At 51.9% G+C, this 18,080-nt stretch overlaps 1 protein-coding gene across 1 annotated transcript; it reads left to right on the top strand.

Annotated features, from left to right (window-relative positions):
• The first annotated feature begins 217 nt into the window (after positions 1-217).
• On the top strand, positions 218-16,574 carry ALAS2 (5'-aminolevulinate synthase 2). Its single transcript, XM_043974854.1, has 11 exons — positions 218-253; positions 3,529-3,704; positions 4,022-4,144; positions 5,726-5,848; positions 6,637-6,862; positions 8,377-8,561; positions 9,156-9,335; positions 10,701-10,865; positions 12,355-12,623; positions 13,566-13,728; positions 16,167-16,574. The coding sequence occupies exons 2-11, from the start codon at positions 3,536-3,538 to the stop codon at positions 16,328-16,330; spliced, it is 1,767 nt and encodes a 588-aa protein (XP_043830789.1). The 5' UTR covers positions 218-253; positions 3,529-3,535; the 3' UTR covers positions 16,331-16,574.
• Positions 16,575-18,080: the final 1,506 nt, after the last annotated feature.

Raw genomic sequence — 18,080 nt, 5'->3', positions numbered from 1 at the left:
AACAGCAAGCAGAGAGAGTCAGAAAGAGGAACCCCCCCCCCAACAGGGACAGAGACACAGGGTCCGAGGCGGAGGAGAGGGGCCGCGGGGGGCGGGGCAGGGGGAGCCACATCAGCCAATTTCAATGTTATCTTCTAGCAGAGCTCGTGGAACTCGGGGGCCAATGGGCGGGCGGCCATGGGGCGGGGCTGGGGATAAATTAGGGCGCTCAGCCACCAGGGCTTCACCGTTCGTCCTCAGTGCAGGGCAACAGGTAGGACCCAGGCTCTTGGCCTCCAGCCCCGCCTGCCACTATTCGTGTGTGTGTGTGTGTGTGTGTGTGTGTGTGTGTGTGTGTGTGTGTGTGTGTGTGTGTGTGTGTATACACCTGTTCCTCTCCATCTCAGGTCTCCCTCTCCCAGCTCCTCTCTCTCTGGTGCTGTCTTTCTAACACTGTCTCCCGAGTCTCCTGCCTGTCCGTTTTCCTGTCTCCCCTCTCTCTGGCTCCATCTCTCATCCACAGACTGTTAGAAGGGAATGAGATTCTCTCTCTCCCTCTCTCTGCTCATTTCTCCCTCGTTCATCTCTAGCTCTACTCTGTCATGTCTCTGACGATCTCTCACTCACCTGTCTCATTTGTCTTCCACACTTTTGTCTCCCCCTCACTCCTTTCTCCGTCTCTCCTTCTCAGCTGTCTTTTCCTCTTTCTCTCATCTCTTTCTCATTCATTCCTTCTGCCTTCCCCCATTCTTCCCATTCCTCCTTCCCTCTTCTCCCATTGCCCAGATAACCCTGGGGTTTTATTTGGGGAGGGGGTAGAAAAGGGATTGAGGAGACCAGCTGGAGAAGAGATGGGAGGGCTTAAGTCATGGGGGACATGGGGGGCCGTTGGGGGCCTGGGCCATGCTGGGGAGACTGGAAGGGCCGCACTGTGGTGCTGTGGAAAGAGCACTGGGTCAGAAGTGGGGAGGCCTCAGTTGTGTGGCTGGGACCTTGGGCAAGTTGTCTCTGGTCTCTAAGCCTGTTTCCTCCAACGTAAGGGGATGTTCTGTGAATTGGAGTCCCTTTGCCCTCTTTGGGCCTCAGTTTCCTTCTTTGGACTTCCTGGGGTCATAGATTTAGAGCTGGAAGAGGTGTGACCTTAGAAGTCAGCAAGTCCAACCCCCTGGTGCCACAGATGAGGAAACTGAGGCTCAACCAGGTTATTAGTGACTTACTCAGTGACATGGGAAGGATCTGAATGCTCAATTCACTGCACCCTGGGGCCTCTGGGAGATATGCTGGTCTTCTGAAGTCCCTTCCAGCTCTGACATCCTCTGAGAGCTGGAAGACTCTCAGAAGCCACAAGGGCCACAAGATTTTTGCTTCAGGACCTCCAGGGATAGCCCTTCTCACTCTGGGACAGCTCCAACTGGGAGGAAGCTTTTCCTGACTTCTGGTCTAAACCAGCGTCTCTGAACTCTCTCTTCCTAAGTCCTGGTGTTGCCCTTTGAGGCTACAGAGAATCAAGCCAGCACCTCTTCCCCATGCTAGCCCTCCAAAGATTGGAAGACTTGAATGTTCTGTAATTCGAGAGTTAGATGAATCCAAGAGTCTAGGACAGGCTGCCAAGGTTCTAAGACAAGGGCCTAAGCTAAGATTCGAAGACTGTAGGACCCCAAGAGTCTATGACTGCCAGTGGAGGATGCGAGAGGCAGGGGAGCCTAAGACTTCCCAATCTTGCCATGAACTGACCACTTCCCCTCCAGGACCTGATTCTTGCAAAGAGGGAGTCTGGTGGTTTCTTGGGGGTCTTAGGGGGAGGGGATGGAAGTTTAGAAGGTATTGGTCTGCCATTCTGACCCCCTGAAGCCACACCATTAAGAACTTCATGCCTTAGGCTTGAGCCCTTGCTAGGGGGCAAATGCGTTTGGGAGGGGGACTCATGCTGAGGAATAATAACTCTTCACCCTTGGTCTGGGTTTAAGTCCTTGCTCTGGTCACCAGCTTGGCCTGACCTTAGGCAAATCACTCCCTCCCTCCGGCCCTCAGTTTCCCCCTCTGTAAGACACAGGGTTGGACGCAATGATCTCAGAGTCCTCTTCCAAAAAGAAATGTTTTTGATCACACCTGATTTGTTGTCCAAAAAGCCTGAAGGGTCTGGGCCTCCCCCTTCTCCTAGGCCTGGGCATGGGTGGGGGCGACACAGCTGGCTGACCCTGGGCAGGAAGATAAGCCCCAGAGAAAGAATTATCTGCCCCTTCCAGACGGGGCCCAGGATTCCGAGGTGTGGAGGTCTCTTTCCCCAGAGAACTTTGCGGGGTTGTAGACCCAGAAGATTCAGGGAGGGGGTGAAATAGCTCTAGAGTTTCTGACTCCCTGTCCTCCCGATCCCTTTGTCTTTGCTCCACTCAGCTTCGGTTGCTCGCCTGCACCTTGCTGTCTCTCTTTTCCCTCTCTGTATTGCTCTCGTTTTTCTCGTTCTCCTGCATACTTTGCCCTTCTCTCTTCCCTTTGTCTCTCTCTAGTTGGCTTTTCCTCGACCTCCCCTCTCTGCCCTCTTTCTGTCCGTGACTATCACTTTCTGTCCTTCTGCTCTCACCCTCTGTCTGTCTCCCCCTCCCTCCTGATTCTGAAAGGGGTAAGACTTGTCTCCTAGCCCCCCCCCCCCCGCCCAACTGCTGGGGAGAACAGGGATGGATGAAGGGCAGCCCTGATAAACAACCCCCTCATTTTGTAGAAAGGGAAACTAAGGCTCAGAGAGGGGGGAGGGGGAAGGGAATAAGCATTTCCATAGCACCTACTATGTTCTAGGCACTGTGCTAAGCACTTTTTAAAAAAACCAAATCTCTCTGACCCTCACAACAACCCCAGGTAGGTGGTGGTGTTATTACAGTTGAAGAAACTGGGGCAAACAGAGGTTAAATGACTCGTCTCAGTCCCACAGCTAGATTTTAGGTAGATTTGAATTCAGGGCTTCCCAGCTCAAGGCCCAGCACTCTATCCACTCTGCCAGCAGCTCCAAGACAGAGGGGAGGGGCTTTGCCCAAAGTCAACAGGCTTGTCCTTTTTCTTTCGTTTAGGCTCTTGAATATTATTTTCTATTTTCCAGTTTCATGTAGAAGTGATTTAGAACATTTGTCTTTTAAACACTTTGAATTTTCAATTCTTTTCCTCCTTTCCCCACTTTCTGATATAGGTTATACATCACGTGCAGTCACGAAAAACCAATTTCCACATTGGTTGTGTTCACCCAGGTTTTCCACTGGGAACAGAATAAACTCTCAGGGCCAGCAGGGTCCCTAGGGATCCTAGACTCCAAAAGATCCCATTGTTCTACAGAAGGAAGAGCTAAAACACAGAGAGGGCAAGGGACTTGGCCAAGGTCACGTGAACAAAAACGAGAGTCCAGACCCCCAAACTGCCTTCCCTCAAATTGAGGCATAATTCTTTTAACCTGAGACAACTGCATGGAAGGGAGTCAGTTCTCCGTTACTAGATTTATGCAGACAGAAGTGGGAAGATGGTATGCCAAGGAACGTTCTGGCCCTACAACTTTGTCTCTTGCAGGCCCAAGATGGCTTCCTTCCTACAGCGTTGCCCAGCCATGGCCTGGGACAGGGCCACATTCCTGAAGAAAACAAGGCCTCAGCTGTTGCTCAGTGCCCGTCGGTGCCCCGTCATGGTGGCCCAGGGCCTGGCCACATCCAGCCCAGCCAGCAAGGAGGCAAAGGTTCAGGCTTATGGTAAGAAGGGAGGAGGGTCTTCCACCAACCCTTCCTACTGAATCCCTGGGAGCTTACAGGACTGAGTTGAAAGGGGAAGGAGGTGTTGCACACCAGTGTGGGAGGGAAGAATGAGGCCAGAAAAGAGAAGGCAGCGGCTGCTGCTGCTGCTGCTGGCACTCTGCCTCTCTGGGTAAGTGGCTTGTGCTGAGGCTCATCCTGAGCCCCAATAGACACAGCCTACCTCCCTTTCCTCACGTCCCCAAGGCAGCAGGCCCCTCCTCAGAGTTGCTTTCCCTGGGGCCCGGGCAGGAGTCATCCATGTTGTTTTGGGGCAGGGTCACCTTCCTTGGCCAAGGGCCAGTGCCCCTTCATGGAATCTGAGCTCCAGGCTGGGAAGAGCAAGATTGTGCTGAAGGCTGCGCCTGAGATCCAGGAAGATGTCCAGACATTCAAAGCAGGTGAGAATCACCTCACATTGGCTCACCAGAGGCTCCTTGCAGCCTAGCGTGGCAGAATCAGAGACCACCAGAAGAGCCCCAGAATCCCCAGCTCACAAACAAAGAACCAGAGAAACCCATAATAGCTACGAGGGGGATGCTGCCTTGGAGAAACAGTCGAGCCCAGTGGCTAGAGCACTGGCTGTGGAGTCAGGAGGACCTGGGTTCGAATCCTGCCTCAGAGACTCATTGCCAGGCGGCAGCCTCTTGAGCTTCAGGTGCACAAAGGGATGCTGACAATTACTGTAGCATCCACTGTGCGGACCTGAGTAGAGGCTCAAATAGAAATAATGTGCATAAATCTCAGGTTCAGTAGCAGCCAGTGCTGATACTATTATAATACTTGAAAACTTCAAGACTTGGGAATCCTAGAATTCAGAGCTGACAGGACCTCAGAGTTGAGCCTTGTCAGATCATAGAATGGGGGGCAGTGACACACTATCTAGCTTCAATCTCTCCAGCGCCAAGTACTCCCTGCTTCCCAGAGCAGCCCATCCCAATGGCCCCACTTCTAGGCCCTGTTCTGCTGTTGACTTCCTGTGTGACCTCGGCCAGGTTCCTTCCTCTCCTGGGGCCTCACTTTCCTTCTCTGGGCTGGCCTAGGTGGTCTCGCAAATAGCTGTCCAGCGTCTAATTTGCTAGCTCCCTCCCCTCCAGGGGAGCCCACCCTGATGCTGGGTGCTGATGATTTGTCCCAAAGTCCCATCTAACAAGAACTTGGCAAGGAACCTAGAGACCACTTAACCCAATTCCTTTATTGTATAAGAGGAAACTGAGGCCCAGAGAAGGGGAGAGGACTTCAGATTCTGGAATGGCTGTACCCAAGTCCTTAGAGGGCATCTAGTCTGAGCCCTTCACTTAATAGGAAAAACCGAGGCTGACGAGGTGGGGGTGTGTGACTTGCTGAGGATCCAACAGGTAGGGAGAGGAAGATGAGGGGGTTGGAGATCCATCTAGCCCAATCCCCTTCCTTTATGAGGAGACGGCAGTGAAAAAAGGAGTTAGTGTCCTGCCTGAAGCTCAGCCAATGTCAGGCAGGAAGCCAGTGGCTGAGAGGGCATAATGGTATTGAATAAGAATAGAAGGCATTCCAAGGTTATGTTACTGCCAATCGTCCAAAGGGGCAGTGCGGCCTACTGGAGAGAGCCCTGGATTTGGGCTCAGAAGAATCTGGGCCTAAGTCGACCTCAGATACTCACCAGGTGTGGGATCCTGGGCAAGTTACTGAGCCAACCTGAGACTCTCCTTCACCTGAAAACCAGGAGACCATGCTGATCATGGAATCCAACCCTCTTACTCTTCAGAGAGAAGAGGCTCAGAGAGGTTCTTCAGACTGCCACAAGTCACACAGCAATGGATGGTGGGGACAACACTTGAACCCAGATATTCTCTAAACTCCTAATAGAGCTCACCCCCGCCCAATTTGTACTTTTGTGTTTGAACTAGACTTGTTTTTTCTTAAATGTATTGATTTACTTTTTGGTAAATCAGCTTTGGCTTAGAGCAGGGTCCACTCTTTTTTTTATCATCTTTCATCCCTAGTTCCAATTAGTTGCCTAGTCCAGGAGATTCAATCTAGCCTGAGGAAGCAACTCTGGGGCTCCCGAGGGCAGAAACTGACCGTTGAGAAGAAGATCACCCACCTCATCCAGGACAACATGCCTGGTAGGTTGTTCACAAGTGGAGGGAGAGGTGGGGGAGGAGAGGGCACCTAGAATGGCTTCACAGGGAAGAGGCAGCACCCCAGGAAGACACATAGAGCCCCCAGGATTCCCCTGGACCACTCATTGTGCTGGCGGAGCCCTCAGGGGCTGCTCCCTGCCCAGGAGTAGTGAGAGATGGGACCTGGTGTGAGGCAGAAGATGGGCAGAGGTGGATAGAGAGAAAGGAAGGTGGTAGGGAATTTGGGGGGAACAGAGAGGGAGAGAAATTGAGAAAGGGGAAAGACAAAGAGGGAGGGAAACTGAGTCAGAAGAGGGAAGGATGGGGAAGAGAGAGATGAGGTAGACTTGAGATAGACAGACAAAGAAAGAGGGGGAAGAAGGGAGAAAGGAAGCCAGACAGAGCCGACTAAGAGAGGAAAAAAACAGACTGAGAGGGGAAGAGAGAATTTGAGATGATGACAGAGAAGAGGAAATGGGAGAGACACAGTGGGTGGAGAGTGAGAGACAGACACGAATGGATGCAGAGAGGAGAGAGAGAATACAAAAAAGTGCAGTAAAAGAGAGAAGGTGAGAAGAGAAAGAAGAGATTGATAGAAAGAGGGAAGTGAGGAGCGTGGCAGGAGTCTGGCCAGGGAGGCTGTGGCCCCACGGCAAGAGAGCTCTTGCCTCCCCAGAGAGCTGGGCAGGGTGTGGGGGGCATCTCAAAGGGCTAAGCAGCTGGGAGGTGAGCGAGGCTTCCTGAATACTGGATCGTGGGGACAAACCCTCACCTTCCCCGTATCTCCCCAGGCAGCCATGCCTTTGGCTATGATGCCTTCTTCAGTGGCAAGATCGAAGAGAAGAAGAGAGACCACACCTACCGTGTGTTCAAGACTGTCAACCGCAGGGCTGATGCCTACCCCTTGGCCCAGGACTTCTCGGAAGGGGGAAGCCTGGCCGCCAAGGAGGTGTCCATCTGGTGCAGCAACGACTATCTGGGCATGAGCCGCCACCCCAGCGTGCTACAAGCCACACAGTGAGTGCAGAGGGGACCAAGAAGTTAGTATTTGAACAGGAAAAGTCAGTCAATAGGCACTGATTAAGTACCTACTGTCTCCCATGCCCGATGTTAAGTCCTAGGGACACAAAGAAACGCAAAAGACAGTTTCTGTTCTCAAGGAATTCACGACCTCATGGGAGCTAGCACACAGATAACTAGGTACAATTGAGTTATATACAAGATGGACAGAATAAAGAGAGGGAAGAGGGATTGGGAAAGATTTCCTGCACAAGGTGGAGGGTTTTTTTTGTGTTTTTTTTTTTTTTGGTGAGGCAGTTGGGGTTAAGTGACTTGCCCAGGGTCACACAGCTAGTAAGTGTTAAGTGTCTGAGGCTGGATTTGAACTTGGGTCCTCCGGAATCCACCTAGCTGCCCCCCCCCAACGTGGAGTTTTAACTGCCAGGAGGCAAAGAATTCCAAGCACCAAAGATACCCAGTCAGGAGGCGGAGGGAGGAGGCCAGTGTCACCCGATCAGAAGCCTGGAGAGGGAGGAGGGGGCAGTTTATGCCCAAGACAGGATTCTGTCTCTGATCCTCAAGGAGTTTGTTGAGTAGAGGAGTGAAAGACATCAGACCTTTGTGTTAGGAAAGTCATTGTAGTGGCTGAATGGAAGATGGATTGGAAGGGGGAGAGATGAGACAGGCAGAGCCCCCAGAAGCTATTGTAATAGTCCGGGCATGAGGAGACAAGGGCCTGTATCAGGAGGATAGCAGCGTCAGAGGAGAGAAGGGGGCGTATTGGAGACTTCACAAAGGTGAAATCACAGGCCTTGGCAAGAGCTTGGATATGCTGGGGGTGGGGCGGTGAGAGAGGGAGGGGCCCAGGGTGACTCCTAAGGTGGAAGCCTGAGGGACCAGGGGGATGCTGCTGCCCTCCATGGCACTAGGGAAGGCAGGGTTCAGGGAAAGACAAGACTCTGGTGTCGGACATGTTGCATCTAAGATGTTTTCTGGACATCCCGTGCGAGATGCCAGAAATGCACTGAGAACCAGAGGAGAGCTCCAGGTCAGAAGGGAAGGCCAGTAGGCCCCGGATCTTGGGACCTCGGGACTCCGGGAGCTTTGGCATCTGAGCTTGGGGCCAAGAGGCTGGGCCACTTTCTATGGGGCAAGCCCCTCTCTCTGGCGACCTGTGAGCCCATCAGCAGAGAATGGCAGCCCCACAGGACAGGCCCAAAGCCAGAGCCAAAGGACTTTCATGTCCAGGAGCTAAAGAATCTTAGAGACCATTCCAATGTCATGGGCGGAGCCAGGGAGCGACCAGCTTGGGCCTAGCTCTGGCCTCAGTCACTGTTGAAAGGAATGGACTTAGTGTTGAGGAGTGGGGTTCAAGTACTAGTTCTGCTGCCTACCGTCTGTGTGACCTTGGAAAAGTCCCTTCCTGACTGGTCCTCTGGCTTGTCTTGGCTGTGCCCCCCAGGCAGAGCCTCTTCCCCAAGGAGTCTTGGCTCCACCCGTGGGATAGCTTGGCGCTCTTGTTTCTTCCGTAGGGATACCCTGAAGCAGCTGGGAGTTGGGGCTGGTGGGACACGGAACATCTCCGGGACAAGCCAGTTCCACGTGGCCCTGGAGCGAGAACTGGCTGACCTTCACAACAAGGATGCCGCCCTCCTCTTCTCCTCCTGCTTTGTGGCCAATGACTCGACCCTGTTCACCCTTGCGAGGACCCTGCCAGGTGAGCCCCTGGAAAGCTGGCACAGACTGTTCAGGACCACGTCAGTGCCATGGTCTTGCACAGGGGGAGCAAGTGTTGGTCAAAATAAAGGATAAATGAAGGAACGAGTGAAGGAATGTCTGTATTGTAAGCTTCTTGAGGGCAGAGACTGTTTTGTTTTGTCTCCATAATCCTAGGACTTCGAGCAAAGCCTGGCACATAGTGGGTGTCTAAGCCAGGTTTGCTGAATGAGTGACTGGGTAGTAAATGAATGAGCGAATTTACATTGACTAAACCTGTCACCAAGGAGAAGCAGCCACAGTGCAGTGGATAGAGAGACTTGGACTGGCGGGTAGGCGGGAAAAGGAGGTTCTCATTCACACTCTGCTATTTACTCTCTCAATGACTTGGCCCCTCTCCCAGCCGGTTTCTTCTGTAAAATGGGAGGCTCAGACTGATTGACCCCTAAGCACCTTCTTAGCGCTAATGGTTTGGAAGTCTATAAAGACTTCCTGGAAGAAGAGGCCTTCGAGTAGGGCCCTCGCAGCTGCTCAGCTCTTTCCTAGCCCTGGTCAGGGATTGGAGGGCTGAAAGGTTGTTCTCATCTGACTGCAGGATGCGAGATCTACTCAGACGCAGGCAATCATGCCTCAATGATCCAGGGCATCCGCAACAGTGGGGTCCCCAAGTTTGTCTTCCGCCACAATGACCCTGAACATCTGGAGGAACTCCTGAGCAAAGCCGACCCCCTGACTCCCAAGATCGTTGCCTTTGAGACAGTCCACTCCATGGATGGTGAGAGCGGGACACGGAAGGGGAGGTCTACAATCACACTGCCTTATTTCTCTAATAGAGACATAACCTAACCTCTCACTACCTTATCTCAGCAACAGAGACAACATTCTGAATGTCCTACTGTCTTATTTTTCCAACAATGTCTTAACCAGCCCACTTCCTTATTACTCCAAGGGAAGGATGCCCAAACCACCCCACTGCCATATTTCTCCAATACACACATTTCTTACCCATCCCACTATCTCATCACTCCAATCCAGAAAGCACAAAAACCCAACCATGTCATTTCCCTGCCCAAGAAGCTTCAGTGACTCCCTATTGTCCCTAGGACAAAAGACGAACTCCTCAGTCCAGCACTTAGGGCCCTTCACAGTCTGATCCAGGCTCCATTTTTAGGCCTCCTGCATATCACTTCTTCATACACTCTCTCTTCCAGCCAGATGGACTTCCTTGGTTCTCGGCACACTTGGCAGGGGTATATTTCTCATATTAGCCAATTGGATAGATGTGAGGTGGTACCTCAGAGTTGCTTTAATTTGCATTTTGCTAATCAGCAACGATTGAGAGCATTTTTTCATATGGCTGTAGTTTTAATTTCCTCATCTGAAAACTGCCTGTTCATATCCTATGACCATTTCTCAATTGGGGAATGACTTGGGTTCTTGTATATTTGATTCATGGGGTATAGTTCTCTATGTCAGAACATGCTCACTCATAACCTCTGCCTCTTGGTACTCCTAGCTTTCTCTAGCTCCTGTGCCACCTCCTACAGGAAACCTTTCCTGATGCCCTCCTGGCATATTGTTCTGTTCACGTGTTAGATGCACTCAGCAAAATGGAGAAGACGGGACCGTTTCTCTCTGTAGATCCCATGGAGAGCACAGAGCAGGCAGTTCATCAGTGTGTGTTGGACTGGGCTGCTAAGAGGCCATATCATCCCGTCACTGCCTGGGAAATCTCTAACAGGGACAATATGTGAACTCCCCATCCCGTTGCCTAACTACTCTCATTTCAGTTGGCTACTTAGCATGTGCTAGGCATTGTGCTAAGTGCTCGGGATACAGAGAAAAGCCAAACAAACTCTAACCATTTGACTACTTTCTATTCTCCCTAGACCTGATCAGCCAGGGATGAAAACCAGCAAGCAGAGCTTGGGGTCCCGTCCCTAGATCACAGAATGAAGGGGCATTTGGGGGAGGAATCTAATCTGGGACTGAGAGGGGGGCTGGTCTTCTTTCCCTCCCTCCCTCCCTCTTCATCCCTGTGTATTTCTCTGTCTCTCTGAGCCCATTCCTCGTTCTGGGTCCTGATCTCCGTTTCCCATTCTCTCTGAGTGCCTCATCCATCTTCCTGGCTCTCTCATAGGTGCTATCTGCCCCCTGGAGGAGATGTGTGATGTAGCCCACAAGTACGGGGCCCTGACTTTTGTGGATGAAGTCCATGCTGTTGGCCTGTATGGTGCAAGGGGCGCTGGAATCGGCGAACGTGATGGTGTTATGCACAAGATTGACATCGTCTCTGGGACTCTGGGTGAGCTGCTTTAGAGGGAGAAGGGGAGACCCAGGGACAGACCGGGGGATTCTGTGGCCATTCCTGCCTCTTGCCCCAAGGCTTACTGAGAAACTCACAGCTAATGAGGGGATCGGTTCATCTTCCCCCATCTCCCCCCAACTCCCATTTCTGGTTGCCCAAGAGATGGTGGAGATGGTTTAGCTGGGGATTCATTAGGTTTTGGTAGAAGCTGGAAAGGACCTGGAAGGGCATCTAGACCAACTCCCTCATCTTCTGGATGAGGACATTGAGGCCCAAAGGAGAGAATGTAGGAAGCAAGTGGCAAGTAGGCACCCAGGGCCTCTGACTTCCAAATTTGGTCAGGTTTAGCTAAAGATCAGAGGACTGAGCTAAAGATTCAGAGAACCCAGCTAGCAATTCACATGGCTTCTTTTGCTGGGAATTCAATGGGTTCGGCTGGGGATCTAGAGGGATGCTTGGGGGCACAGACATTTAATTTAAGAGATTTCACTGGAAAAGTAGAATTCCAAGAGGAGCCAGAATTTCACTGGGATTCTGAGGTCTTGGGGGACAGTCATGGTTAGTACCCAAGGGAGAGATTTCTTCCATTCCTTGCCTGTGACTCTCCTGGTAGAACAAGAGTCTTGCATATGGCCTCTCCAAACGAGGGAGGGCTTGCTAGAGGCAGCAGGAAGCCTGATGTAAGCTTTGAAGGGCTAGCCAAGGAAGGAAGGGTGTGAGAGGGATTGCACCCCATTCAGCTGTTTCCCTCCCGGCTTCCCCCACACCTCCATCTGGGGCCCCATGGTAGTGGGAAGGGCTCATGGCTCATCAAACAGCTGGCTGGGCCACACCCTTCTCTCCTTGGTCCAATCGGCCAGGGCAGATACAGGCAATGGACTCTCAGGGGCCGGGGCACCTAATCATCCCTAGACATGTGCTTATCACAAGTCCCAGGCCCCTGCCTGGGGCTCAGGAAACACCATTCATACAAGAGGCTAAAGAGGTGCTGATTCCTTCCCACCTTTCTGAAGACCACTGACCCTTCATCTTCCTCTTGCCCCATCTCTTGCCCTCTCCAAATTCCTTCACATCTCATCTTCCTTCCTCTCTTCTCTTTCCCCTCTTGCCTCTTTCTCAACTCTCATTCATCCAAGAGACCTTCATTTTTGCCATTTGGCCAAACCCAGACAGCTAAATAGCAAGTGGGGGGGGGCAGCTAGGTGGCGCAGTGGATAAAGCACCGGCCCTGGATTCAGGAGTACCTGAGTTCAAATCCGGCCTCAGACACTTGACACTTGCTAGATGTGTGACCCTGGGCAAGTCATTTAATCCCCATTGCCCCATAAAAAAATAAAAATAAAAAATAAAAAAATAAATAGCAAGTGGGGTGTGATGGGAGCCAGTTTTGAGCCGGAGTGAGCCTTGGAGGTGGAGCATGGCCTCGCTAGGCTCTCACCCTTCCAGGCAGAGGATGGACTTCTTCCCCACACTCTCTCTTTCTCAGGAAAAGCCTTTGGCTGTGTGGGGGGCTACATCGCCAGTACCCGTGACTTGGTGGACACCGTGCGTTCCTATGCCGCCGGCTTCATTTTTACCACCTCCCTGCCCCCTATGGTGCTGGCTGGGGCTTTGACCTCTGTGCGCATCCTCAAGGGTGAGGAGGGCCGAGCCCTGCGACGTGCTCACCAACGCAACGTCCGCCACATGCGCCAACTGCTCATGGACAAGGGTCTTCCCGTCATTGCCTGCCCCAGTCACATCATCCCTATCCGGGTGAGGGAAGGCCCCACTGACCCTTCCCTTGCCTCCCCAAGCCCCTGCCCCTCCCCAACACACCCTGCACCTCTAAGGGCCTTCTCTCTTCTGAGCTGCCTGAGGGTCCAAGGCACAAAAAGGGGCCGTGGACACGACATACCCAATCTTACTTATCCTTGTAACTCTTCCAGAGCCTGGGCAAGGGTCAGGGGTGCTCCAAAAATATCTGCTGACTGAGAGAGTCATTCCATCTAGTGAGTGAATGAGTTCAACAAATGATTGAATGAGAAAATGAGTGAGGAAATTAAGGCAGGACTAAATGAATGAGTAAAAGTAATGAATGAAATAATGACAATAAAAATATTGATTAAATCCACGAGGAAGAGCAAGAAGGACTGAGCAAAGGGGTAAGGGAAAGGAGAACAAAATTCACATTGACATAGTCATGACTAGTTACCAAATGAGTTGAAGGAGGCAGCCCTGGTACAACTGAGAGAGGCCTGGGCCAGAGCATTGGGATTCCCGAACTCTTCCCAGCTCAGCCGATAAACTCCTGGGCTAAGCTTGGGCAAATCACTTCCCACCTTTGGAACTTTGTTTCTTCCTCTGTAAGGAGTGAGTGGGCAGCACCAAGACAAACAGGGAGAAGTTATAGGGAGGCAGACTTCACTGACACAACTGACACAATTGTCACTGTCAAACTATCTGGGGGCCCATCCTATGGAAAAAGGCTTAGAACTAATTGACTCAAGAGGGTAGCATTGGAGCAGTAGGCAACATTTGCAGGGGCACAATGTAGAATGAGCTACCTTGGGAGGTAGTGAGTTCCCTGTCCCTGAAGGTCTCCAAGAAAAGCTGGATGACCACTTCTTGAGGCTGTTAGAGAGGGGGTGCCTGCTCCAGGAGGACAGAAGGGACAAGGGGGACTGAGCATCCTTCTGTCCTCTCCTGTGGTCTCAGGTTGGGGACGCTGCCCTCAACAGTCAAATCTGTGACGTCTTGATCTCCAAGCACAACATCTATGTGCAGGCCATCAACTATCCCACAGTGCCCAGGGGTGAGGAGCTGCTGAGGCTGGCACCCTCTCCTCACCACACGCCCCAGATGATGGACTACTTTGTGGGTAAGTTCACTCCCCAGCCAGGCTTTCTGGCTTTTCAGCTTCCCTGCCTACTTCTGTCTTGGTCCTGACATGTCCCCTGTGGGCCTGAGTTCTCTTCTCTTTAATTGGGGTCTCAAAGAAGAATTTGGGGCCTGGAGAGAAGACACCTGACCCATCCAGATTCTGATAGACTCTCTAGATACTGAAGGGTAACTAGGGGATGAGAGCCAGGGGAGGGGGACAGTGTAAACAAATGCCCAACAGCTCACATTTACAAGGCTGACAGAGTGGGAGGGGAGAGGGAGAGGAAGAGAGAAAGCGGGGGCGGGGGGAGGAGAGGGAGACAGACAGTGAGAGATGGGGTGTGGAAGAGAGGGAGAGAGACAGGAAGGAGGGGGAGAGAGGAGAAGGGGGATGGAGGAAGGGAGGGGAGAGAGAGGGGAGAGGAAGAGAGAGAGAAAGAGGGAGGGAGGAGAGGGAGACAGAGACAGCAAGAGGCCAACAGATTTAAAGCTGCCAGGGCTTTCGGAGGTCTGGCTCAAACCCAGCACTCTCATTTCCCAGATTAAGAACTAACATCCATGCCCTAAGTTTCTGCCCTGGCCCCTCTGCAGGGTTGGCCCGATCACTTGCCCTTCAGTATAAAAATACCAACTCACATATGTTGTACTTTTGGACTGGCCAAGCACTGTCCTCCCAACAACTCTGTGAGGTGCCCCTTTTACAGACAAGGAAACTGAGGATGTCCAGGGGCCCACAGTTAGTATGTGGAAGAGCTGAAATTGAAATCCAGGAGGAATGAGAGCCGGGCACAGACAAAGCCAGTGAGAAGGATGTGGGCCAAGAGGTGGAAGGGTCAGGGAGAAAGGAGAAGAGCATGATGAAAAGGGGGCTGGCCACTGAGTCACTAGGCCCAGTTCCAAACCCTGCTTCAGACGCTAGCTCTGTGACCTCTCAGCCTCAGTTTCCTCCTCCATTAAACAAGGATAAGGATGTGCAGTACCTGCCTCACAGAGGAACGTGCTTGGCTAAAGCACCATCCTGGGGGGCCCAGAAGTCTTAGTACAGTTCTAAGCTTTAAGACCTTGAAGACATCCTGATTATGTGACGTGATGTGTTATTAAAGAGGTGGCAGGACATAGAGAAGGACAAGAGGAAGGCACAGAGAGAGGGGCCAAGGCAGGATCTTAACAGAGGGAGATCAGTCGTGGGGGATAGTGGCATATTCCAGACCAAAGGATCGATGGCAGCCAAGAGAGAGTGTCATGATGGGTTGATGGGGAAGGGACCTTGGAGACCCAGGGTCTGTGATTTCATCTGGGTGGGTGTCACTTTGGCCAAACAATTCCCACCCCACAATCCCTTTCACTAGAACGGTAGGGCCAGGCCACTTCCACAATGAGGCACAGGAGAGACCATCAGGTACCATTCCCAGAGAGGAAGCTTCTTGGCATCATAGACTGTCAGAACAGAAAGGAGTTTAGAGGTGGTCTGCTCTAAGCCCTCATTTTACAGAGGGGGAAACTGAGGTTTGGAGAGAAGGGCCTAGATGAGGGTCCCACCAGAAGTCAAGGGCAGAACTGGGCCCTGAGTCCAGAGGTCATACAGCCTGGCTCACCCCTCGGCTAGCCTGGCGCACTGCAGACACTGGTGGGATGGCTAATAGCATGGGCCCTGCCCAACATGGGAACCTGTTTAGCTTGACTGTGCTCATGTGACTTGTTTTCCTTTGTTCAGTGAGATGGAGGAGGAGGAGGGAGGGAGGAACCAGATACTTGACAATTGCAAAAAATAATACTGAATGATTTTTTTTGGTGAGGCAATGAGGGTTAAGTGACTTGCCCAGGGTCACACAGCTAGTACGTGTCAAGTGTCTGAGGCTGGATTTGAACTTGGGCCCTCCTGAATCCAGGGCCAGTGCTTTATCCACTGAGCCACCTAGTTGCCCCCATGATTTTTTTTTAAAAGAGCCCCAGCCCTGGGTTGAAATCCAGCTCTGTCAACTTGTGGAGCCTGGGCAACAGCCTCTCTGAACCTCAGTTTGGCTCTCTGTAAAATTTGAGTGGGAAACGCTTCCCAAGGCTCTTTCCAGTCCTGACACCATGACCTTAAAGTCATTTCCCTACTCTAAGCCTGTGTCCTCATCTGTAAAAATGAGGGCATGCACCTATAACCCCTGCTTCTGGAAGAAACTGAGGTTAGTCAATTGCTCAAGTTTGAGAGTGGTGAGCTAGGAAGAGGCCAGCACCAGTATGATGAGCCCCTGGATGGGGGGTAAGGGGGCCAGCAGACTGCCTAAGGAGAAGCAAACCAGCTCAGGTTGGAAGGGGAACAGGCCAGATCCCAGGCCCATCACTGCTGGCATGGGCCTGGGGGACTTGGGGTTGGCTCAGCTCCCCTCCTGCTGTGACATGGGTCCACAGACTTCGAACTGAGGGTCTCCCTGCTGTCTTCCCCAGAGAAACTGCTTGAGGCCTGGACTGAAGTGGGCTTGCCCCTCCAGGATGTCTCCTCTGCCGCCTGCAACTTCTGCCATCGCCCTGTGCACTTTGACCTCATGAGTGAGTGGGAACGCTCCTACTTTGGAAACATGGGCCCTCAGTATGTCACCGTGTTTGCCTGATGGCTTTGGAGGGGGAGGGGGAAGCTACAGGCTAGCTCCAGCCTCCCTGTCCCTGCCAGGGGACGTCTGGCTTTGGCATTGGTTCTCACGCAGCAAGCGCCCCATTCTTGGCCCCACCTCGCTCTCTCATCCTCATCACGTTAATTTCTCTAATGCTTTAAGATTTGCAGTGGGCCTCCCTGACAGCCATGTAAGAATTGATGTTCACATTGGATAGTTCATAGATAATAAAGTGCATCCCACAGCCAGACGTCTATTTACTTAATGGGCAAGGGGGCCGGGAAAGGATATGGAGAGGCCCATACAGGATCCGGGAAGTAGCACCAAATGGCCCAGGTGGGACCAAGGTGACATTCAGACGTGGCTGGATTCCTAAGCCTGTCCCGGGCCTCCTGTTGAAGAGACAGAAGGCCAGAGTGGAAAGGAAGCTTAGAGAGCTAATGAGTCTAAAACTGAAGCCCAGCCAGGGAGATTCTAGAATTGGGCCTATTGGAAATCAGATCTTGTGGCTGAATCATTTCAGTCATGACTGATTCTCTATGACCCCATTTGGGGGTTTCTTGCAAAGACACTTCAGTGGTTTGCCATTGCCTTCTCCAACTCATTTGACAGATGAGGAAACTGAGGCAAACAGGATGAAGTGACTTGTCCAGGTTCACACAACTAGCAAGTATCTGAGGCCAGATTTGAACTCAGGAAAAGGAGTATTCCCGACTCCATGCCCACCTTACTGCCCAACTATACCCCAAAGTGAGAGAGACCCAAGACAGGCTTAAGTAGGCCACAGCACGTTACCAATGATGACTTATGTTAGAAACTCAAGAAATGGGGGGGTCAAGGTACCTCCAAGTTAGATGAGCTGTTCCTATGGCCAGACCAGGAGATCAGCAGGCTGAGTGCCACAGTGACAAGCTAAAGACCTAGAGAAGGGCCCCCAACACACTGGAACAAGGCTAGAGTTTACCAAGAATTGGAGAGGACGAGAAGACAATGGTGAGAACATCCACATGGATAAGACTGTGAAGCACGTGGCCAAGAAAACAAGTAGGAACACCCCCACAGCTCTCAAGTGTCAACATGCTAAGAGATGGCTGTCTGCCTCTCAAAGGGAACCACAACCTTTCTCAGTCTTCATTCCAACAACTGATCTTCCTCCCCTCCCTCTCTGGCTCTGCCTGGACCATCTCAGTCTCCTCTGCTGGCTCACATCCTGCTCCCAACCATCAAGTGGAGATGTCTTGGGCCCCTTCTCTTCCCATGCTCTCTTGGTGATCTCATCAGATCCTTTGGGTTCAAATATCACTTCCATGTAGGTGACGCCCAGTCTCTGGTTCTAGCCCCAGTCCAGAAGCCTACACCCGTGTCACCAATTACTTTCTCAGTCCCTCCACCTGGATGTCTCACAGACATCTCAAACTCACTAGGTCCCAAACAGAACCCTATCTCCCTTCCCCCACCCCCTGCCACAGCCTTCCTATTTCTGTTGAGGCCTCGGCCAGTTCACAACCTGGAAGTTCTCCTTCCCTTCTCCCTCACCCTCCCTCCCTACATGCTCTCACAAGAGTTGCCTCCTCTGCATTCACAACCTCTCACTTGGGCTGCTGTAAAAGCCTTCCTTTAAAAAAGGTTTTGTCCATGATCTTTCAGACACATCACTGTCACTTCCTAATGACACTCCTTGTTCTCTATCTAAAGGACTCTTGAGTGGAGGGTAGCCAATATAAGAATTCCAACCAAGCAAAACCAACAC

The sequence above is a fragment of the Dromiciops gliroides genome, chromosome X, assembly GCF_019393635.1.
Source record: "Dromiciops gliroides isolate mDroGli1 chromosome X, mDroGli1.pri, whole genome shotgun sequence".
Classification (NCBI taxonomy): Eukaryota; Metazoa; Chordata; class Mammalia; order Microbiotheria; family Microbiotheriidae; genus Dromiciops; species Dromiciops gliroides.
Note: the sequence above shows the minus strand (reverse complement) of the source record. Positions and strands in the feature narration are given on the sequence as shown.

Coding starts and splice junctions, on each gene's coding strand:
- ALAS2 (XM_043974854.1), top strand. CDS start 3,536: ATGGCTTCCTTCCTACAGCGTTGCCCAGCCATGGCCTGGGACAGGGCC. Junction 9,336..10,700: donor GACAGTCCACTCCATGGATG/GTGAGAGCGGGA, acceptor GCTCTCTCATAG/GTGCTATCTGCCCCCTGGAG. Junction 12,624..13,565: donor GTCACATCATCCCTATCCGG/GTGAGGGAAGGC, acceptor CTGTGGTCTCAG/GTTGGGGACGCTGCCCTCAA.